This window comes from Linepithema humile, unplaced genomic scaffold (assembly GCF_040581485.1).
Source record: "Linepithema humile isolate Giens D197 unplaced genomic scaffold, Lhum_UNIL_v1.0 unplaced_2, whole genome shotgun sequence".
In the NCBI taxonomy this organism is placed as follows: domain Eukaryota; kingdom Metazoa; phylum Arthropoda; class Insecta; order Hymenoptera; family Formicidae; genus Linepithema; species Linepithema humile.
In genome coordinates this window covers 518,979-543,088 of record NW_027124986.1, presented here as the reverse complement: position 1 = coordinate 543,088, position 24,110 = coordinate 518,979, and the positions used below count along the sequence as shown (strand labels likewise).

Sequence of the window (24,110 nt, the reverse complement as noted above, 5' to 3'; positions counted from 1 at the left end):
GTGCAGTCACATTTCCTGATGCATTCAGCATCCGTTTTATCATCTTTGTTTACGGATGTGGAAGGTAAAACTGTCGAAGGTGTCATTGACATTGAGTCTGTTTCTGATACGTCAGAGTTTAACTCCATTAAAGTCTGCGGCTGATTGTGAGTTGGTACAAGTTGTTTGATTGACGCAATTTCATGAGTTTTATGATTCTGCGATACATTGTTACTTGACACATCAGTATCATTCGCTATCATCGCAGGTGCTGGTGCTGCAACGGCTTCTTGGGTTTCATTACTAGTTATGGGTTGATGTTGACTGTTGAATGTGTTTGGAAAGATAAGCAAGTGTGGCTCGTGTGCAATGTTTTCCGAAATCTCGCTAGGATAGAGGGTGACATTAATATCGCTGATTGGTGGATATGAGATAAATTGGATAATAGGTATATAGTATGCTGTTTCATAAAGCATTTCGGTATTCTGCAATGTATAATGTCTGTATTCCATTTCTCTGTTAGTATTTTCCATTGGCATCTCGTGTATTAATTGAATTATATTTTTATCTTCGTTGTCAAGCTCATGTTCTGAAGGTGATGACATCGTTAATATCGATTTTCTATTTTGCTATAATGATCTGAAAATGAAAGAACTGTATATTTAATCTTTGACATACAATTTTTATTTTAATTTTAATGTTTATATATGTCATTGGAAAAATTCAACAAAACTATTTTTATTTTACTTGTGCAAGAATTTAGCATACTTCATCTTTTTATTTCATGGTTCTAGCACTGACATTGGGTTCCAAATATTAAGAAATTATTATTTTTTATTTTTTCGATAATAGAACTTAAGAGGCATTCAGCAGATGTCTACCTGTGTAATTGTGAAATCTGTTGGTAATGTTTGTCCTTCCGATTAATCGCAGTCGCGTCAACTGTTTTCGTGACCTGTACATCAGAATTTCTTTTTCACAGTTTTGTTGTAGAGTGTTATTCTGTAATCATATGTTTGGCGGTAATTATTCTAAAGCTAAATGAATTGTTTAATTAGCAATATATGTACATAAATGTCTTTACAATTTACTTTAATTCAATGAATCATGCTTTTTAGAAAGCGGCTAATGGAATGTTAATATAATATCTAAAGCTCTGCAATTGTGTACTTTACATGTGTGTGACTTATATATATTACTATCTACTATTTTAATATTATTACACACTTTTCGACTCCCCGTAACTTTTATTTCCGCGAGAAAAAAAGCAAATTAAAAGTGGCTAAAAAATCTGTATGTGTGAATGTGAATCGCTCTGTACGTATCATAGAAATATAAATACTGAAGTAATTACAACTTTTAAGTAGCACGAATAACTGTGCAAAGTAGCCTATTTAGAATATTTGTTGAAAGTTATTTGATTAGAATTTTGTTCGAGATTGAATGTACAGATCGAATATTCGATGACCAGTTGTAATCGCCGAAATTTCGCGAATATCTGTGTGACATTTTCGAAAAAAAAACGCGAGAATCTGTAACGCTGAAACGACCGAAATCTAGCTGTAATTAGCTGTTTGATTAAATCATAGTATGCATGATAAGCAATCATAAGCTTAGCGGCAATCGCGACTCACTGGGAACGCATATTGTGCATAAATATACAGTGAAATTCTCCGTGATACCACTTATAAACTTGTCTCACACACACGAGGAACTATATATTACTTCAGACACATATTAGATACTTATCTAAAGATTTTAGTAGCTCACTTTATAAGTCGTAAACTTCGATGAATTGTAATCAAAATGTGAACAGAAAATGAACTAAATCCGCGCGCGTTAAATTGTAGTGAAAATTAATTAAAATTTAAGACAAAACTACCAGAACTTTTTCTCTAAACATCACTCATCGACTGCTAGACAGCGTATCATACGTTTAACTGTGCGTTTCTAGACGACAAATTGACGAGGCCTTGATCGTAGGTCACATTTTGTTTATAAGAGTTTGTTGTAAAAGAAATCCAACGAAACACGCTTGTTGCGGTATATTTGAGAGAAATAATGGCATTTATAATTGTTATAAATTTTCTTCAAACCAAAATTTAAAAAATTTATAGAAGAAGGTATCACCATCTCATTTCAATTATCACAAATTCCTGCATTAATCTTTTTGGATCGAGAAAATGTATTTGAAATGTTTTTTGTATTGTACAAATCGCAAAGCATGTGATTGCAGTCTTGATGACGTTAGAATGTTCTTTGAGCGAACCAATTTTTAGCAAAATAAACGTTTTCAAGATAGATATATTGAAATCGTAGAATGCGCATTTATAGCGCATTTATTAGCGGTTTCTTAAAAAGCGAAACGTTTCATTTATACGCCGCTAAGACATGTTTTACAATATAGTGCCGAAAGACTGTTTTGGTAGAAAGAAATTTGTTACGAATACTGTCTACTCGCATCCAGCTGCTTCTCTGTTCTGTTGAGGAACCACTTTTAATTTCTGACCGGCTGCTGTACCGGGAAATTGTGAAACATTTGACGATTTGTAATTAAATGATCAGTCGCTAATCAGAATTTATCATACTTATAGAAATGACATAATACATAATTTACACTACATTTGTAGATATGCAATTTTATTGTATATTATTTTATTGATTGATTAGCGTTACTTTCTGGCTTTTTAGTTTCTACATATTAATATATATGTTATTACGTAATTGTTAATTTTTGGTTATGATATTTTTCATAATCCGCGGTTCACATAGATGACATACGAACATTTTGTTTGCTCACATACTTACTATTCTGTATTTTTCATCATTTTTTAAGATGACGAGCATCACAGCGTTTTGTTGTGACTGCGTTTTCAATGTCTCAGACGACATTTCTGTTACTTAATACAAATTTCAAATACAGACCTGATTTGCTTGATAAATGCAATGAATTTCTGCTGGAAAGAGAGATTGTCTATAATATCGAGTGACAGAAAGAAATCAAGAGAAACCCCGATATCTGTACATTGGGAGAACGTTTTTATATTATCTATGTATATGAATTTTTTGACAGTACAACCTTTCTTTCTCACTTTATAATATGAAAAACACTACTTATAAAACTATTAAAAATGGTTCTTTCTAAATCTGAAGCCTACAAATAGAAGAATAGAAGATGTCAATATCGAAATAAACGCACGCAGTTAAGAAAAATCTTTTAATTAAGATAATATTATTTCAAAAATGTTATGTAATTTTTATATTCATAAAATATACATATATAGAATGTCCCCGAATTGATAGTAAAACTAAAAAGCCACTGTTTCTATATGCAAATACAAGGCGAACAAGTAAAGAAATAAAGATTTTTATCATACCCGTCATAAGTTCAGGGATATCTAATACGCATAATTTTTCAAAAGCTATACTGTATTTTTTTGGAGTTAAAAGTTGGAGGAAAAAATATGTATACATAGTTGTGTATATTATGCACATATTATAAGATATGGATTAATATCAATATTACTCAAATTTAATGTATTAAAGTGTTTTTTTATTATTGTGAAGACAACTACTATCAAATGGATCATTGATCAATCTTTTAATAACCGACATATCTCTATGAATATAAGATTCGAGAATATTTTAATTTTTGAATTTTAAATGTGAAAAATCAACAGCATTTTTTTATTTGCTTTATTTTTATTCAATTTACTCTGTACAACTTATCTATACTTTATACGACGCTATCTATCTATACATTTCTGCAAGAATATTTCCATTGTCAAATCCAAAATTTGAAAATTTGTCTGGATGCTATTATCTTTTTCATGATCCTTTGTGCATATTATGCTTACGTTTTTCGTGTTTTTTCAAATTACCTTTTGTCGAATACTTTTTAAAACATATTTTGCACTTATGTACCTCACCGCCAGTATGCAAGCGGTGGTGACATTTCAGATTGCTCTTCTGACTGAATTTTTTACCGCAGTTCTCCCATGTGCAGACGTATGGTTTTTCACCGGTATGAGACCTCATATGTGTTTTCAATTTGTACTTCGTACGAAATGACTTTTGACACTTCTTTTACAGGACACTTAAATTTCTGTTCACTATGACTTGAATGTTTAATTTTACTGTTACACAAAGTGTCATTGCAATTAGAAGTGCAGTCACATTTCCTGATGCATTCAGCATCCGTTTTATCATCTTTGTTTACGGATGTGGAAGGTAAAACTGTCGAAGATGTCATTGACATTGAGTCCGTTTCTGATACGTCATAGTTTAACTCCATTAAAGTCTGCGGCTGATTGTGAGTTGGTACAAGTTGTTTGATTGACGCAATTTCATGAGTTTTATGATTTTGCGATACATTGTTACTTGACACATCAGTTTCATTCGCTATCGTCGCAGGTGCTAGCGCTGCTACGGCTTCATAGTTTTCATTACTAGTAATGGGTGGATGTTGACTGTAGAATGTGTTTGGAAAGATAAGAGAGTGTGGCTCGTGTGCAATGTTTTCCAAAATCTCGCTAGGATTGGTGACGGCATTAATATTGCTCATCTGAAAATTTAAGATATCTTGGTTTTGAGTATGTTGTGCTGTTTCATGAGGCATTTCGGCATTCTGCAACATATAATGTCTGCGTTCCGCTTCTCTATTATTATAATCCATTATTATTTGGCCTATTAATACAGTTATATTTTCATCTGCGTTGTCATATTTATGTTCTGAAGATGATGACATCGTTAATATCGATTTTCTATTTTGCTTTAATAATCTGAAAATGAAAGAATTGTATATATAATCTTTGACATACTATTTTAATTTTAATTTAATTGTTTAAATATGTCATTGAAAAAATCTAACAAAACTATTTTTATTTTAGTTGTGCAAGAATGTAGCATACTTTATTTTTTTATTTCGTGGCTTTAACAGACATTGTGTTACAAATATTAATAAATTATTATTTTTTATTTGTTTGATAATAGAACTTAAAAAGCATTCAGCAAATTCTACCTGTGTAATTGTGAAATCTGTTGGTAATGTTTGCCTCTTCGGTTAATCGTAGTTTTGTCAACTGTTTTCGTGACTTGTACAGCAGAATTTTTTTTTTCAGTGTTGTTACCGAGTGTTATTCTGTAATTATATGTTTGGCGGTGATTATTGTATAGCTAAATGAATTTTTTCATTAGCAATATATGTATATAAATGTTTTTACAATTTACTTTAATTCAATGAATCATGCTTTTTAGAAAGCGGCTAATGGAATGTTAATATAATATCTAAAGCTCTACAATTGTGTACTTTACATGTGTGTGACTTATATATATTACTATCTACTATATTAATATTATTACATATTTTTTGACTTTCCGTAACTTTTATTTTCGCGAGAAAAAAAGCAATTTAAAAGTGATTAAAAAATCTGTATGTATCAATGTGATTCGCTCTGTACGTATCGTAGAAATATAAATACTCAAGTAATTACAACTTTTAAGTAGCATGAATAAATGTGCAAAGTAGCCTATTTAGAATAAATGTTAAAAGTTATTTAATATGAATTGCATTCGAGATTGAATGTACAGATCGAGTATATGCTGTCCAGTTGTAGTCGCCGAAATTTCGCGAATATCTGTGCGACAGTTTTGAAAAGAAAGCTAGAATCTGAATCGCTGAAATGACAGAAATTCAACTATAATCAGATGATTAATTAATTTATAGTTTGCAATTATAGGCATAGTAAAAAACGCGATGTAGTTGGAACGCTTACACATTCCTCACACACGCGAGAAGCTATATATTACATTCAATATACATTTGATACGTACGTAAGTTTAGTAGTATATTTTATTAGTTGTAATCTCCAATGAATTAAAACCAAATTTTGAGCCAAGCTTGAATCAAATCCACGCACGTTAAACTATAGAGAATATTAATTAAAAATTGGAGATTTCGTGTAAAACTACCTGAACTCTAAACAGCACTCATCGACTGCTACACAGCGTATCATGTCTAACTGTGCGTTTGCCGACGACTAATGAACAAGGCCTTGATCGTAGGTCACATTTTGTTTATAAGAGTTTGTTGTAAAAGAAATCCAACGGGACACGCTCGTTGTGGTATATTTGAGAGAAACGATAACATTTTTATATTTCTTTTAAATCTATTTCAAACTAAAATTTAATAAATTTATAGTAGAACGTTTATAGTATCACCATTTTTTTTTAACTGTTACAAATTCCTGCATTAATCTTCTCGGATCGAGAAAATGTATATGAAATGTTTTTCCTATTGTCTACAAATTGCAAAACATGTGATTGCGGTCTTGATGATGTTAGAATGATCTTTGAGCTAACCGATTTCTGGCAAAATAAATGTTTTTAAATAAAAATTTTAATATGTGCATTTACAGTGCGTTTATTGGGGTTTTCTCAAGAAGTGAAATAATGTACTTGTACGGCAATAAGACCTGTTTTACAATAGAGTGCCGAAAGACTGTTATAGTAGAAAACAAATAAGTTACGAATACTTTTCTCTCACATCCGCTTGCTCCTCTGTCCTGTTGATGAACCACTTTTAATTTCTGACTGGTTGCAACGCCGACGAAATGTAACACGTTTGACGATTTGTAAATAAATGATCAGTCCTTAACCAGAACTTATCAAATTGATCTAAATGACATAATACATAATTTAGATCTAACACATTTGTATAGATATGCAATTTTATTAGATATTATTTTATTGATTGATTAAGGTTATTTTTTGGCTTTTTAGTATTTACAAATTAATACGTATGTTATTACGTAATTGTTAATTTTTTGTTATGATATTCGTCATAATTCGCGGATCACATAGATGACATACGTACATTTTGTTTTCTCACATACTGTATCGGCATTCTCTCGCCATTGTCTGTTTTCTTCATTATTTTTTAGAATGGCGAGCTTTTCCACGTTTTGTTGCGATTGCATTTTCAATGTCTCGAACGACATTTTTCTTATTTAATGCAAATATCAGATACTGACGTGACCTGCTTGATAAATGTATTGTATCTCTGCTGGAAAGGGAGATCATTTATAATATCGAGTGATAAAAAGATATCAAGGGAAATCCCGATCTATACATCGTAGGAATGTTTTTATATAATTTATTTATATGAGTTTTTACGGTGTTTTTTTTTTCTTTCTCGCTTGATAGTATGACGAACACTATTTCTAAAACTATTGAAAATGGTTACTTTAAAATTCAAGAGTGTTTAAATGGAAGAATAGGAGTTGTCAATATCGAAATAAACACAGGCACTGTAAGAAAAAAAATTTTAATTTATATATTTTTTTAAAAATGTTTTAATTTTTGTATTCATAAAATATACATATATAGAATGTCTCCAAACTGATAATAAAACCGAAAAGCCACTTTTTTGCAACTACAATGCGAAAAATGCAATAAAAAATAAAATTTTCTCATTCTTATCCCAAGTTTGGGGATATCCAATACGTGTGAATAATTTTTCAGAACCTTTAATTTATTTTTTTTAAAGTAAAAAGTAAGAGGAAGAAACTTCTAGGTATATATATGTACATTATGTACATATATAATATAAATATGGATTAATATTACTTATATATACTTTTGATATATCAGTGTGTTTTTTATCGTTGTGGAAACCAGCTTCTATTAAATCAATTATATATTGGTAGTCTTTTCATAATCGATCGATCTATCTTTGAATATCTGAGAATATTTGAATTTTTGGATTTTTAAATGTGAAAAATCAACGACACTTTTTTTATTTGTTTTATTTTTATTCAGTTTAATCTATCCAAACTTTATACGACGCTGTCTATTTATTCATTTCAGCAGGTATAATTCCATTGTCAAATCCAGAATTTTTATATTCTTCTGAATGCTGTTCTCTTCTTCATGGTCATTTGTGCATATTATGCATACCTTTTTCGTGTGCTTTTAAATTACTTTTTGATGAATACTCTTGAAAACATATTTTGCACGTATGTACCTCACCGCCAGTGTGCACGAGATTGTGACGGTTTAGATCGCTCTTTCGACTGAATTTTTTACCGCAGTTCTCCCATATGCAGACGTATGGTTTTTCACCGGTATGAGACCTTATATGTATTTTCAAGTGTGACTTCCAACGAAATAACTTTTGACATTTTTTTACAGGACACTCAAATTTATGTTTACTATTACTTGAATGTCTAATTTTAATGTTACACAAAGTGTCATTGCAATTAGAAGTGCAGTCACATTTCCTGATGCATTCAGTATCCGTTTTATCATTTTTGTTTACGGATGTAGAAGGTAAAACTTTCGGAGCTGACATTGACATTGAGTCTTTTTCTGATACGTGAGAATTTAACGTCGTTAAAGTCTGCGGCTGGTTTGGTGCAAGTTGTTTGATTGATGCAGCTTCATGACTTTTATGATTCTGCGATGCTATGTTACTTGATACATGGGCATCATTCGCTATCAGTGCTGCTACGGCTTCGTGTGATTTATTACTAGTAATCGGTTGATGTTGATTGTTGAATGTAGGTGGAAAGATATGTGAATGTGGTTCGTGTGGAATGTTTTTTGGAATCTGGCTAGGGTAGATGACTGTATTAAAACTGCTGGTTTTAGAGTTTGAAATAAGATGATCTGGTGTAAGTTGTGCTGTTCCTTGAGGCATTTCGGTATTCTGTTGCGTATAATGCCTGTGTTCCATTTCTTTGTTATTTCTCTTTATTATTATTTCCTGTATTAACTGTTGTATTATTTTTTTACTTATCTGCGACGTTAAATCAAGTACAGAAGATGGCAACATTGTTAATATCAATTTTCTATTTTGTTTTAATAATCTGTAAATGAAAGAATTGGACATTTAATCTTTGGAATACTATTTTAATTTTAATTTTAATACTTAAAAATGCCAAAGGAGGAACTTATATATAACAAATCTATTTTTATTTTAGTTGTGCAAAAATTTAGCATATTTCCTGCTTTCATTACGTGGCTATAGCAGTGATTTTGGGTTCTAAATATTAAGAAATTATTATTTTTCAATTGTTTGTTAATGAAGCTGAAGAGGTAAGCAGCAAATGTCTACCTGTGTAATTGTGAAATCTGTTGGTAATGTTTGCACTTGTGTCCCTCCGGTAAATCGCAGTCCCGTCAACTGTTTTCGTGACTTATACACCAGAATTTCTTTTCTACAGTTTTGTTGCCGAGTGTTATTCTGTAATCATTTATTTGGCTGTAATTATTCTAAAGATAAGAAAAATGAATTTTTTCATGAGCAATACATGTACATAAATGCCTTTAAAACATAATACTATAAAACAATGAACCATGCTTTTTAGAAGGCGGCTAATGGAACGTTTTTAAAATATTTAAAGCTCTAAAATTGTGTACTGTACATGTGTGTGACTTATATATATTATTATCTACTACATTAATATTATTACATACTTTTCGACTTCCCGTAACTTTTATTTCGGCGAAAAAAAAGCAAATAAAAAGTGACTAAAAAATTTGTATGTACCAATGTGATTCGCTCTGTACTCTCTAAAAGTAAATCAGTGAAAATGTCACTAATGGAAACAGTAAAATAGGATTTCACTAAGATTCAGTGAGTATTTCACTGATATTCAGTAGAAACACTTACTTTTTGTTTCTTTATTTTAAAACTCACTGATTATGGTCAGTGAAAATAAAATTTCACTGTAAAATCAGTACTTTATCTATCGGTAATGCTGATTTTGTATCTGCTACGATACCATACAGTGTCGCGCATGTGCATAACAAAAGACGAGCTAACACAAGTATACGCATGCAAGGATCACAGTTCACGTGGATGCGTTGTGCAGTGCGGTAAGTACATATATATATATATATATATATTTTTTTTTTTTTTCATTTGTAGTTAACAAAAACTGTACAAATAAAAATAATGCTAGTAGTAAATAATTATAGTAGTTATAAAAATGTACCGTGTCCAAACGTGTCTGGACGTGCATTGTCTTGCGGTTTCCTCTAAAATGTAAACACTCAGTGATCAAAGACAAAAAAGTAAACAAGAATTATTAAAAATTTTCCTTTCTGTAGATTATCTGTTTTCCTAACCTTTTTAATGATAAAGTCTCTTTAGGAAAAATTTTCTCTACTTTTCTACAATTCTCAAATACAGATATAAATAGCATATAACATTATATATCTGTATTTATTAAGTTAGTTAAAATTAATTTTATGACGTGTTTTATATTGAAATTATAATCTGTCAAATCTGTCTTCTTATTTGTAATTTCTATTTTTTTATTTTATTAGATTTGAAAATTAAAATGCAGCAAGTGAAAGATTTGTCAGTTCACGAATTAGGACAAAAAATTGAGGAACTTACAGATGCAGAAACACGACATATTTTTAATGGTAAGTGTCATCAGTTTATAATATATTTTATAATTAAAATATAGTTTACATTGTGCTCTCATTATATATATATTTCAGATATTTAAAAATATAATCTGAATATAAATAATAAATAATGAAGCTAAATTGCTTTATGTGTAATAATGTTGTTAAAGGAGGGTTAGACGGTTTAAATCAACACTTTCAAACAAAACATGGTCTAACAATTAAACGAGGATTACAAAAAGGTGGATTTGAATGCGGTCAAAATAAATGTTGTAGGAGATTTCATAATTTCTTCTCTTTAAGGCAGCATATTCGAAAAAATCATTTTTCTAAAGAAAAGAATGATTGTGATTTTTCAATTACAAGTACAGATTCTATTTTTTTATCTGATGATGATATGATTATTGATCAAAATAATATAAATAATACTGACAAATATATTGAAAAAAAAATGAAGAGGTCCTACAATTTTCTGATAATTTTAATTTAAGAGACTCTATAATAAGAATGATAATTAGGCTTCATTCAAAAGGAACTGCAACTGGAAGCATTATAAATGAAATTCTTGATGAATATGCAGAAATTACAAATAGTTTATGTAAATCATTACAAAGTAAAGTTAAACAATTTATAGAATCTAGACAAATTCTTGATGATTCTGATGTTAGTGATTTGTTAGATTCTTTTGAAATAAGTAAATCTTTCGAAGGATTGAGAACTGTTGAACAACAAATGGAAGCTTTAAAATCTAGTACAGAATATATTGAACCTCAAGAAATACCTTTGGGTACACGTATTAATAATATAATGGATAGAAAAACAGGCACTTTCATACCAAAAAAAATTGTAGAAACTTGCCAATATGTTCCTATTATTGATTCTTTGTCAATGGTACTTAGAAACAAAGAAATACGCGATGCAATAGAAGCAGAAAGAGAATCAAATAATGATATTCTTGCTTCCTTTATTGATGGACAGCACTTCAAAAATCACACTTTTTTTCAAAAATACAAGCATGCAATTAGACTTCAATTATATTATGATGAACTAGAAATCACTAATCCACTAGGCTCAAAAACATGCATTCATAAATTAGGAGCTTTCTATTATACTATACAAAATCTTCCATTTCATATGAATTCTGAGCTTAGTAGCATTCATGTCCTGCTTCTTTGTTGTCATGTTGACATAAAAAAATATACAATGAAGAAGATATTGAGTCCTTTTCTTAAAGATCTTGCAAAATTGGAAAGTGATGAAGGAGTTCCTATATTTTTAGAAGAAAAAAAATATACTTTGCGTGCATCATTAGCTGCATTTTGTGGAGATGGATTGGCTGTACATGAAGTATTCAATTTTCTGAGTCCATCCTCTAATTTATTTTGTCGAATGTGCCTTTATAATAGAGAGGATTTACATAACGGAAATATAGAAATGAAACAACAAAGGACTGTAGAAATTTACAACGAGCACTTAAATTTATTACAGAATGCTAATTATAATAATAATGTTAAAACTTTAACGGGAATGCATGGAGAATGTTGTTTGCATTCATCTCGTTTTTTCCATATATGTAGAAATAATATTTTTGATCCAATGCACGATATACTTTGTGGTATTGGACCAATGATATTAAAGTTAGTTTTAGTTCATTATGTTATAGAATTAAAATTTTTTAAAATAGAAGATTTCAATGATAGATTAATATCATTTCAATATGGCTTTGTAGAAAGAAAAAACAAGCCTTCAGCAAATTTTAATGAAAGAATATTGAATCAAAAGGGGAATACTTTAAATCAAAAAGCTATGCAAATATGGTGTCTTCTTCGTGCTTTTCCTTTTTTAATTTCTGATTTGGTTCCAAAAACAGATGAGCATTTGCAACTAATTCTTCTTTTGCTAAGAATTATGGAAATAGTATTTGCACCAAAAGTTGCAGTTTCTCTCATATCTTATTTGAAAGCTCTTATCACTGATTTTCTACAGAAATTTAAGAAATTGTTTCCTACTGTAAATATGATCAATAAATTCCATCATTTAATGCATTATCCACGTTGTATCTTGTGGTCAGGACCTCTTCAGTTGTATAACTGTATGCGTTATGAAGCTAAACATAACGAAATCAAAGTAAGAGCTCAAGTTGTTAACAATTTTAAAAATCCACCTAAAACATTAATAAGAATTGCTCAGTGCTCTGAAAGTAATCGATGGGGAAGAAGAGATGCAACAATTTTTCGAGTTGAAACATATAGTGGAGAAACAGTTAATGTGCAAGATTGCAAAAGCCGTATATATTTACATACTCTAGGATATATTGATGACGACTCTGTATTTAACACTAATGCTGTAAAAGTTAATGGTGTTGAGTTTAAACTTAATTTATTAGTATGCCTTGAAGTTGATAAGAAAAGAGAAGATAATCTACCACTTTTTGGCCGTATAGATGAAATATTAATATTAGAAAAGAATGAAGTATATTTTTTTACCACTTTATGTAAAACTCATTTATTTGATACTGATTTTAATGCCTATCATATTGATTTGGAAATGGATGAAGTTTCGTATCTTTTCATAAATTGTCTTAATCTTGGGCATTATAAACCATTTTCTATTTGGTCTGAACCAGCATCTAATCGCTCTTACATTAGTCTACGCCATATATTATAACTAATGTATTTTTTCTTTGCATTTCGTCACTACAGAAAATGTAAGACATTCTTTATTACTTGTAAGTACATTTATTAGATATAAATTTTATTATATTATATACTGATCTTTATGTATGAATAGTTTGTAAATATTTTGTATAAAAAATATTTATGAATAATATAATTTTTTATGTCTAATCTCTCTCTATATATTCTAAATTGCTCTTATTGCGTTTTTATTAATAATTTATATTTTTTATTAATATAAATAAATTTTTATAAATTTTTAGATGAAAAAATCGAAGGTTCTTCTTTTCTTTTACTTAATGAAAATGATTTAAAAAGTATGGGATTGAAGATGGGTCCAGTAAAAAAAATTTTTAAATTTATCCAAGATTGTTCTTCTTCTCAGGTAATGTTTTTTATAATTATTCGTATATATTTTATTACTATTTTAATTTTTTTATAATTTTATAAGCAGATACAACCATCTCAAGTAGATGGAACATATGAAGTAGCAGAAAATGGAGAAATAATATTCTCTTCAGATTTGCCTATGGAATTAGAAACTTCTATAAAAATGAATGTTGAAAGTCCATCTTCCAGTAGTAATGCTTCTTCATCTATATCAGCTATTTCTAGTAAAAATAAGGAATCTACAATATCCAAAAATAATTTTTCGGTAAAAGCAATTATGTTTTTGTAACAAGAAAAGGAGTGTAGAATATACTAATAAAAAATTATATATTTTAATTCAGCGTTTCAAAACAATTCATGAGACTCTTTTGAAGCATCCTCAAGGTACTAACATTTTGAAAGCCATAAATGGCATATTCACAGAAGATGATAGACGAAGCCTCGTGAGGATTTTAACATCCGAGTTAGTAAAAGTTCATGGAGATAATTAGTAAGTTGATTTCTGAGGAATTTTTATTATAATTTGTATTTAAATTTGCATCTTTACGCAATTGTTCTATAATTATTGTATTTTAGTTATCCACCTGAAGAAGCTAAAATAGCCCTCGCTGAAAATATCGTAAAAGAATTTCCAAAATTACGAGACTGTGAAGCAAAAAAAGGACATGTAAGAAATTATCAAAATGTTTTTTTTAAATATTTAATTAAAATGAATTGATCATTGTTTTTTTACAATTTTAAGGAACTTTATTATGATTCAGTTACAAAGAGAGGCTTCATTGAATATCGTCTTTGGACGATGAGAAAACATATTTCACCTACCAAGAAAAAATATATTCAGGCAGCAATGAAAAGACGAAATGTAAATAAAATATTGTTTTCTGAAGAAAATTCAGATGAGGAACATAATGGTTTACTTCCTGAAAATTTGTATAAAGAAAAGGTATGTAGCAACAAATAAAAAATTTAATTTTTTTTATCAAATTATTATGTAACTTTTTTATATATTATAATAATTTTTAATATGTTATTGAGAAATAAAAATTACATTGTACAAAAGACATTAATTCTATTATGACATTTTCATTAGATTTCATGGATGAAATTTAAAATGCCGTCAAATGCCAATAAGTCTTCTATATCCGAATGTATGAGTATTACAATGAATAACCGAAGAAAATGGATTATGGAAAATGCCGTTTCAATAGATGAAATATGTGATGAATTTCCTCGATTAACTGATTATTCTGGGGAGATGGTAAATAACATAATGCTTTATCTTTACAGCTTAGTTGTATATTGAAAAAGATATTTTAATTATTTTACAAAAATGTATTTATATTTTTGCAGTTTGATGAGGAATTTGAAAGGTTATATAAAGGAGCTTCTGATAAATTCTTAGCAAGATTTGCCCCTTTTTATGTACAAAGAATCCTTATATATTGCAGTACAGCAAGACCAGACTTATTTAAAAAATCAGCTTTTATTCAAGATGGTAAATTTATATTTCATTATAACTCAAGACTCGATACGTGTGGCCATTTTCTTATAGTTTGATTTTGCCTAATACCATTTTTCTTACTTCATTAATCCGCGTATATTCCGAGTGTCAATCGACATATAGATTGCGCGTGGATAGAGATAAAAGGAATAACGCTAAGTATAAACCAAGCTGAAAATCGATTGAAATACAACACGTGCCGAGTCCTGCTGTAATTGAAAATCCTGTTTTCTTTTTTAATTTTAATTTTTTTATAATTTTTAATAGAAATTAAACAGTGAAATATTAATTATATATTTATTTTAATTATTATTATTATTATTATTACAATTTAATTAATAATAATTATATATTCATTTTTTCAATTATATATAATTTTTTATATATTCAGATACTCTTCGTGCCATAACTCTTCTGGCAGATTTACTTCCTGTATCAAATGCTGTTAGGAAAGGAAAAAGAAAAAGAAAAGGAGCAAGCAAGGAAAATTTATCAAAAGGGGTAAACATGTTTTATCTTATTTTTTAAATTTCTTAGTATAGACTGATAATAATCAATATAATAAATATGATTGTTAAAATATATGATTCAAATATTTGGATATTTAATTTCAGAAGAACATTATTGATAAAAGAGAACATGGTGAAATGTATACTGCAACATTTCCAAATCCTTCTTTACTACAGATATGGCCTGTGAGTTTGATTAGTGCATATAAACTTATATATTAATACTTGTGCTAACAAGAAACTCCTTTTTTCAGGAAGGAACAAACATAGAGGCCCAAACTGAGAAACTTAGAAGTGAATCCAAAGGTCCTATTCAGCCCTATATTATTTTAATCAAAGGACAATCTACACAATATTTTATTCAGGCTGATAATCGCACTCTAACTTTGAACAATAACTCGCCTATTATGGCACTTGATTTGTTGTTTAAAACATATTATGTTTTCGATGTGAAGTGTCCAGAAACACTAATTTATTTTTTTAATTTCTTAGAAAACTATTGCTTTAAAATATCCGATAAAGTACAACATGCTTTGGTTTCTTCTGTTCATATTAATATTTGCAATATAACAGTAGATAATATTGCATAATATATCTATTGTATAATATTCTCATGTTTAATTTTAAATTAACTTTATTTTGCTGACATGTTTTTATAATACTTAATTTAAAGTATCGTGAAACTAAACTTGTTTTTCTATTTTTGATTGCATTCTAGTAATTTTATAAAATTTATTTCATTATCCGATAAAGTGCAATATGTTTGAGTGTCTCTCTCATATTTCTAATATTACATTATATAATATATTGCATAATATATTCTTATTACATTTATATTCTTGTGTTAGTTGTTAATTGGCTTTATTCTATAAACATTTTGTCTTTAATTTTCAATTTATTTGAAACTCTAAACATATTATTTGATTACTTTGAATTACTTTTTATATATAATTAATATATAAAAATTATGTTAATATATAAATTACATTAAATCAACAAATATAAGAATTTTTTTGTTTGAATATCAATCGATTATTTTTTTTCCTTTGTACCACACACCAACATCCAGCAAACACTAACTAATAGTAATAATCTTAATATTATAATTTTCTACTTAACAATGTGTAAAGTAACTCAACACATATACATGTTTTACGTTACAGTTAAATTCTTGAATAGAAAATTATAATATTAAGGTTATTAGTGTTAATTAATATTTTTGCTGGGATATTCACTGATTTGAATAGCTCACATCACTGATTTTATTGTTGAAAATCACTGTTTCTAGTAGTTTAATATTACTGATTTCAGCAGTTAATATTATTAACTATTCCTTTCAGTGATATTTTACTGATTTACAGTGCTATACTTATAACTATTATAATAAGTGACTATTGACTGTTTCCCAGTGATAATACACTGATTCACTTTTAGAGAGTACGTATCGTAGAAATATAAATACTCAAGTAATTACAACTTTTAAGCATAAATATTAGCATAAATAACTGTACAAAGTAGCTTATTTAGAATAACTGTCAAATGTTATTTAATTAGAATTTCGTTCGAGATCGAATGTACAGATTGAGTATATGCTGTTCAGTTATAGTCGCCGAAATTTCGCGAATATCTGTGCAACAGTTTTGAAAAGAACGCTAGAATCTTAATCGTGATAACGACAGAAATTCAGCTATAATCAGCTGATTGATTAAATAATAGTTTGCAGTCATAAGTTTAGCGGGAAGCGCAACGCACTGGGAACGCATATCGAGCATAAATACACGGCGAAATTCTTCGTTATACGGCTTATAAACATGTCTCACATATGCGAGAAATTACATATTACATTAAATAAATATTGGATACATACGTAAAGATTTTAGTTGTACATTTCATAAGTCGTCAACTCCAATAAATTGGAACCAAAATGTGAACCAAAATTGAATCAATTCTACGCACGTCAAACTATAGAAGATATTAATTAAAAGTTGGAGACTTTGTGCAAGACTTGTACTTTAACTCTAAACACCACTCATCGACCGCTACACGCCGTATCATATGTCCAACTGTGCGTTTGTAGACGACTAATGATCAAGGCCTTGATTGTAGGTCACATTTTGTTTATAAGAGTTTGTTGTAAAAGAAATTCAAGGAAACACGCTTGTTGTCATATATTTGAGTGAAATAACTGCATTTATAACTTTTTAAAATTTTCTTGAATCCCAAATTTAAAAAATTTATAGTAGAACGTATCACGATTTTTTTTCAATTATCACAAATTTCTGCATAAATCTTTTCGGATTGAGAAAATGTATATAAAATGTTTTTTGTATTGTAAACAAATCGCAAACCATGTGATTGCAGTCTTGATGACGTTAGAATGTTCTTTGAGCGAACCAATTTTTAGCAAAATAAACGTTTTTAAGATACATATATAGAAATCGTAGAATGCGCATTTATAGCGCATTTATTAGCGGTTTCTCAAAAAACGAAACCTTGTCATTTATACGCCGTTAAGACCTGTTTTACAATATAGTGCCGAAAGACTGTTTTGGTAGAAAAGAAATACGTTACGAATACTGTCTACTCGCATTCCGCTGCTCTCTCCTGTTGAAAAACTACTTTTAATTTCTGACCGGCTGCTGCACTGAGGAAAGTTGTAACACGTTTGACGATTTGTAATTAAATGATCAGTCGTTAATTAGAATTTATCACACTTATAGAAATGACATAATACATAATTTAGATATACTACATTTGTAGATATGCAATTTTATTAGATATTATTTTATTGATTGATTAGGGTTACTTCTTGGCTTTTTAGTTTTTACAAATTAATATGTATGTTATTATGTAATTATTAATTTTTTGTTATGATGTTTGTTATAATTATCACTTAAATGACATACGTACTTTTTGTTTTTTACATATTTACTATTCTGTTTTTTTCATCATTTTTTAGGATGACAAACATTTCAACGTTTTGCATTTTTGATGGCTCAGACGACATTTCTATTACTTAATACAAATTTCAAATACAGACCTGACCTGCCTGATAAATGCAATGTATTTCTGCTGGAAAGAGAGATTGTTTATAATATCGAGTGACAGAAAGATATCAAGAGAAACCCCGATATCTGTACGTCGGGAGAACGTTTTTATATGATCTATGTATATGAATTTTTTGACAGTACAAACTTTCTTTCTCACTTCATAATATGAAAAACACTACTTATGAAACTATTAAAAATGGTTCTTTCAAAATCTGAAGCTTACAAATAGAAGAATAGAAGATGTCAATATCGAAATAAACCCACGCAATTAAAAAAAATTTTTGAATTTACATAATATTATTTCAAAAATATTATGTAATTTTTATATTCATAAAATATACATATATAGAATGTCCCGAATTGATAGTAAAATTGAAAAGCCACTGATTCTATATGCAAATACAAGACGACAGTAAAGAATAAGATTTTATCATACCCGTCATAAGTTCAGGGATATCTAATACGCATAATTTTTCAAAAGCTATACTGTATTTTTTTGGAGTTAAAAGTTGGAGGAAAAAATATGTATACATAGTTGTGTATATTATGCACATAATATAAGATATGGATTAATATCAATATTACTCAAATCTAATGTATTAAAGTGTTTTTTTATTATTGTGAAGACAACTACTATCAAATGGATCATTGATCAATCTTTTAATAACCGACATATCTCTATGAATATAACATTCGAGAATATTTTATATTTTGAATTTTAAATGTAAAAAATTAACAGCATTTTTTTATTTGCTTTATTTTTATTTAGTTTTCTTTGTACAACTTATCTATACTTTATACGACGCTATCTATTTATACATTTCTGCAAGAATATTTCCATTGTCAAATTCAAAATTTGAAAATTTGTTTGGTTGCTATTATCTTTTTCATGATCCTTTGTGCATATCATGCATACGTTTTTCGTGTTTTTCCAAATTACTTTTTGACGAATATTTTTAAAACATATTTTGCACGCATGTACCTCACCGCCAGTGTGCACGCGGTGGTGAACATTCAAATAGCTGATCTGACTGAATCTTCGACCGCAGTTCTCCCATGTGCAAGAGTATGGTTTTTCACCGGTATGAGATCTCATATGTATTTCCAAGTGTGATTTCCAACGATATGACTTTTGACACTTTTTTACAAGACACTCAAATTTATGTTTACTATTACTTGAAAATCTAATTTTACTGTTGCACAAAGTGTCATTGCAATTAGAAGTGCAGTCACATTTCCTGATGCATTCAGTATTCGTTTTATCATCTTTTTTTACGGATGTAGAAGGTAAAACTATCGAAGGTGTCATTGATATTGAGTCTGTTTCTGATACGTCAGAGTTTAACTCCATTAAAGTCTGCGGTTGATTGTGAGTTGGTACAAGTTGTTTGATTGGCGCAACGTTATGATTTTTGTAATTCTGCGATACATTGTTACTTGACACATCAGTTTTATTCGCCATTATCGCAGGTGTTGGTGCTACTACGGCTTCATAGTTTTCATTACTAGTAATGGGTGGATGTTGGCTGTTGAATATGTTTGGAAAGATAAGTGAGTGTGGCTCGTGTGCAATGTTTTCTGAAATCTCGCTAGGATAGGCATTAATATTGCTCATTTGAAAATTTAAGATATTTTGGTTTTGAGTATGGTGTCCTGTTTCATTATTATAATCCATTATCATCTGGTCTAATAATTCAATTATATTTTTATCTTCGTTGTCAAGTTCATGTTCTGAAGATGATGACATCGTTAATATCGTTTTTCTATTTTGCTTTAATAATCTGAAAATGAAAGAATTGTATTGTAAATTATATTTAATCTTTGACATACTATTTTTATTTTTATTTTAACGTTTAAATATGTCATAGGAAAAGCCTAACAAAACTATTTTTATTTTAGTTGTGCAAGAATCTAGCATACTTTATTTTATTATTCCGTTGCTCTAGCACAGACATTGTGTTTTAAATATTAAGAAATTATTATTTTTTATTTGTTTGATAATGAAGCTGAAGAGATATGTAACAGATGTCTACTTGTATAATTGTGAAATCTGTTGGTAATGTCTGCTCTGTTTGTCAATCGCAGTCCCGTCAATTGTATTCACTACTTATACATCAGAATTTCTTATCTACAGTTTTATTGCCAAATGTTATTCTGTAATAATATATTTGGTTATAATTATTTTAAAGATATTTGAATTTTTTATTAGCAATATATGTTTATAAATGCTTTTACAATTTACTATAAATCATGCTTTCAACAAACGGCTATTAAGATCTTAATATAATATATAAAACTTTGAAATTGTATTTTTTACATATGTATGACTTATTTAGATTACCATTGATCATATGAATATCATTACATACTTTTCGATTTCAGGTGACTTTTATTTTTTCTAGAAAAAAGTGCAAATCGAAAACAAGGCTAAAGAATCCTTATTTAGCAATGTGAATTACTTTCTACATGTCGTAGAAGTACTAATGTTCAAAGAACTGAAAATTGATGTGGAGTTAATAAATTTGCAGAATAGCATTATTTAATTAAAATTTTATTCGAGATGACGAATGTACACATCGTGTATATTCCGACCGTTTGTAGTCGCCGAAATTTTGCGAAGAACTGTACATCAGATTCGAGAAAAACGCGAAAGATTGCAACGCGGAAATGACAGATCTAGCTGTAATCAGTTGCATTATCGCTTGCAAATATATGCTTAGCGGAAAGGGCGACACACTAGACATATCGAGCATAAATACGCAGCGAAATTCTTTGTCATACGCCTTAATATACATGCTTCACACACGTGAGAAACCATATATTACATTAGATACATATTACATACATACGTAAAGGTTCTAGTAGCACATTTGATAAGTCGTAAACTCCAATGAATTGGAACCAAAAAATGAACCAAATCCACGCAATTTTAACTGTACAGAATATTAATTAGAAGTTAGACTTTGTGCAAAACTACCTGAACTCTAGACACCACTCACGGACCGCTACACAACGTCTAACTGTGCATTTTCAAACAACAAATGAATAAAACCGTGATCGAGGGTCATATTTTGTTTGTTAGATACTGGGAACACGCTTGTTGTCGTATATTTCAAGAGAATGATAGCATTTGTATATTTTATATTTTTCTTATTTTCTTCAAATTAAAGTTAAAAAAATTTAAAGCAGAATTACCATTTTTTTCTCACCATCTTTTTCAGCTATCACAAATTGTTATATTAACACCAAATCTTCTGGAGTCGAGGAAATATAGATGAAATTTTTTACATCTAACAAATCGTAAATCGTAAATTGTAAAATATGACGGCGGTCTTGATGACATTAAAATGAGCTTTGAGCGAATCGATTTCTGGCAAACCATAAACGTTTTCAAGATACATATATAGAAATCTTGGAATGCGCGTTTGTCGTTAGTAACGGTTTCCCAAAAAGCGAAACCTTGTATTTATTCGCCGCTAAAACCTGTTTTACAAAAGAGTGCCGAAAGACTGTTATGATAGAAAAGAAATATGTTACGGATATTTTCCGTCTGCTTCTCTGTCCTGCAGAGAAACCACTTTTAATTTCTGACAGACTTCTGCGCCAGTGAAATGTGAAACGTTTGGAAATGTGAACGGTTTGTAATTAAATGATCAGTCGCTAATCCGAATATACAAAATTTGAAATAACATAATACATAATCTACACTCACCCGAAAAAAAAGCGGTACACTGAAAATGTGGGAAAAATTCATCAAATTTCAACTGACGATAACTTCGTAAATAATAAAGATAGAAAGTTCTATAAAATATGGAAATGAAGCTAAAAATCTCTACTTTAAGAATCAATTTATTTCAATGTTGCAAAATAAATTTATTGAAAATGGCGGATGACAAAGCGCGAGCATGCAAAATTGAAAAATAATGGTTCGAGTTTGCGACGGTGCACGGTATAAACAAAAAATTGTAGCTTATTGGGATCAAAAGCGTACGAAAGTACAGAGTCTCCTCTTTAAAATGCTTTTTTATGCATCTCGATACGATGATTTTTCGCCGAGAGATTCGCATTTGAAGAAAAAGGCAGATTCTTACTTCAAATGCGAATCTCTCAGCGAAAAATCATCGTATCGAGATGCATAAAAAAGCATTTTAAAGAGGAAACTCTGTACTTTCGTACGCTTTTGATCCCAATAAGCTACAATTTTTTGTTTATACCGTGCACCGTCGCAAACTCGAACCATTATTTTTCAATCAATTGTTTTGCATCCGAAGGAGATGTCTGCAGATCTTTTGTGATTTCTCCGCCCTGACTTTTTGTTTATGCTCGACCGCACATTGCGAGAAAAGTGCTTGATTTCTGCGATGAAGTTGGCATAAATCGACTCGAATGGCCAGCAATGAGTCCAGATTTAAATACCATTGAACACCTATGGGACAATATTAACAGAAAAGTACGAAATCATATACCTGCTCCTCAGTCATTGCCAGAACTTCGAAGAGTTCTTGAAATAGAGTGGAATGACATTACGCAGTCTGAAATTAGAACATTAATAAGGAGTATACCTCGTCGCATGAATGAGGTAATACGCGCACGAGGAGGTCATACCCATTATTAATATACGCGCGCGCACACGCAATTGTACACGCACCACCGGGAGGGTTTGGAGTCGTTAAATATCGTGGACCTGACGAGCCATGAGGTCCTTATCCCAGTGGTGCACGCACACACACACACACACGGGATCAGATTTCTGCCACGTCCACGCCGTTGATCCTGGGTAACGCTAAAAGCAGAATTGACACTTACAACCGTAAGAAGAGTTTGGAGTTTTAAAATACCGCGGAGCTGATGACCACGGAATTCTTATTCTTGCAATTCGGTCTGGTTCAAAATTGAATATCTCGGCACGTAATACAGCTAGCAGGATTTTTTAAAAACCATTTTAAAAGTTTGGATGTCTAGTGTTCGAAAATTCATAACGCAATAATGTGCAACAATTTTCTCCAAAATGGCGGATGACAAAGCAAAAGCATGCGAAATTGAAAAATAATGGTTTGAGTTTGCGACGGTGCACGGTATAAACAAAAAATTGTAGCTTATTGGGATCAAAAGCGTACGAAAGTACAGAGTCTCCTCTTTAAAATGCTTTTTTATGCATCTTGATACGATGATTTTTCGCTGAGAGATTCGCATTTGAAGTAAGAATCTGCCTTTTTCTTCAAATGCGAATCTCTCGGCGAAAAATCATCGTATCGAGATGCATAAAAAAGCATTTTAAAGAGGAGACTCTGTACTTTCGTACGCTTTTGATCCCAATAAGCTACAATTTTTTGTTTATACCGTGCACCGTCGCAAACTCGAACCATTATTTTTCAATTTTGCATGCTCGCGCTTTGTCATCCGCCATTTTCAATAAATTTATTTTGCAACATTGAAATAAATTGATTCTTAAAGTAGAGATTTTTAGCTTCATTTCCATATTTTATAGAACTTTCTATCTTTATTATTTACGAAGTTATCGTCAGTTGAAATTTGATGAATTTTTCCCACATTTTCAGTGTACCGCTTTTTTTTCGGGTGAGTGTAG

General features: G+C 29.8%; 2 protein-coding genes and 1 long non-coding RNA gene across 8 annotated transcripts; 1 reads left to right on the top strand and 2 right to left on the bottom strand.

The window, feature by feature from the left end:
• Positions 1-3,792: 3,792 nt before the first annotated feature.
• On the bottom strand, positions 3,793-17,644 carry LOC137001870 (zinc finger protein 782-like). The gene is made up of 5 exons (XM_067361054.1): positions 17,341-17,644; positions 9,095-9,223; positions 7,923-8,846; positions 7,402-7,411; positions 3,793-4,059 (listed from the first exon to the last, which is right to left on the bottom strand). Exons 3-5 carry the CDS (start codon positions 8,810-8,812, stop codon positions 3,808-3,810), a joined length of 1,152 nt encoding a protein of 383 aa, XP_067217155.1. The 5' UTR covers positions 8,813-8,846; positions 9,095-9,223; positions 17,341-17,644; the 3' UTR covers positions 3,793-3,807.
• LOC137001878 (uncharacterized) lies at positions 4,082-7,007 on the bottom strand. Its single transcript, XR_010891693.1, has 3 exons — positions 5,812-7,007; positions 5,000-5,119; positions 4,082-4,760 (listed from the first exon to the last, which is right to left on the bottom strand). It is a non-coding gene; the product is annotated as an uncharacterized lncRNA (long non-coding RNA).
• LOC137001877 (uncharacterized) lies at positions 9,546-16,206 on the top strand. Of its 6 annotated transcripts, XM_067361065.1 has the most exons (13): positions 9,546-9,616; positions 9,772-9,858; positions 10,312-10,413; positions 13,337-13,458; positions 13,525-13,728; positions 13,805-13,953; positions 14,040-14,130; positions 14,206-14,406; positions 14,554-14,721; positions 14,814-14,958; positions 15,356-15,465; positions 15,579-15,659; positions 15,728-16,206. In XM_067361065.1, coding segments are annotated over exons 1-13 (1,797 nt in total). In that variant the 5' UTR covers positions 9,546-9,615; the 3' UTR covers positions 16,064-16,206. The 6 variants fall into 6 exon arrangements, with proteins under 6 accessions (XP_067217166.1, XP_067217165.1, XP_067217164.1 ...); XM_067361064.1 differs by having other exon boundaries at positions 9,576-9,858; positions 13,528-13,728; XM_067361063.1 differs by having other exon boundaries at positions 9,576-9,858.
• Positions 17,645-24,110: the final 6,466 nt, after the last annotated feature.

Excerpts from the sequence above, each read along its gene's own strand:
- LOC137001870 (XM_067361054.1), bottom strand. The coding sequence starts at position 8,812 with ATGTTGCCATCTTCTGTACTTGATTTAACGTCGCAGATAAGTAAAAAA.
- LOC137001877 (XM_067361063.1), top strand. The coding sequence starts at position 9,738 with ATGCTGATTTTGTATCTGCTACGATACCATACAGTGTCGCGCATGTGC. Across the intron at positions 14,131-14,205 it reads GTGAAGCAAAAAAAGGACAT|GAACTTTATTATGATTCAGT; the intron begins GTAAGAAATTAT and ends TACAATTTTAAG. Across the intron at positions 14,959-15,355 it reads ATCAGCTTTTATTCAAGATG|ATACTCTTCGTGCCATAACT; the intron begins GTAAATTTATAT and ends TTATATATTCAG.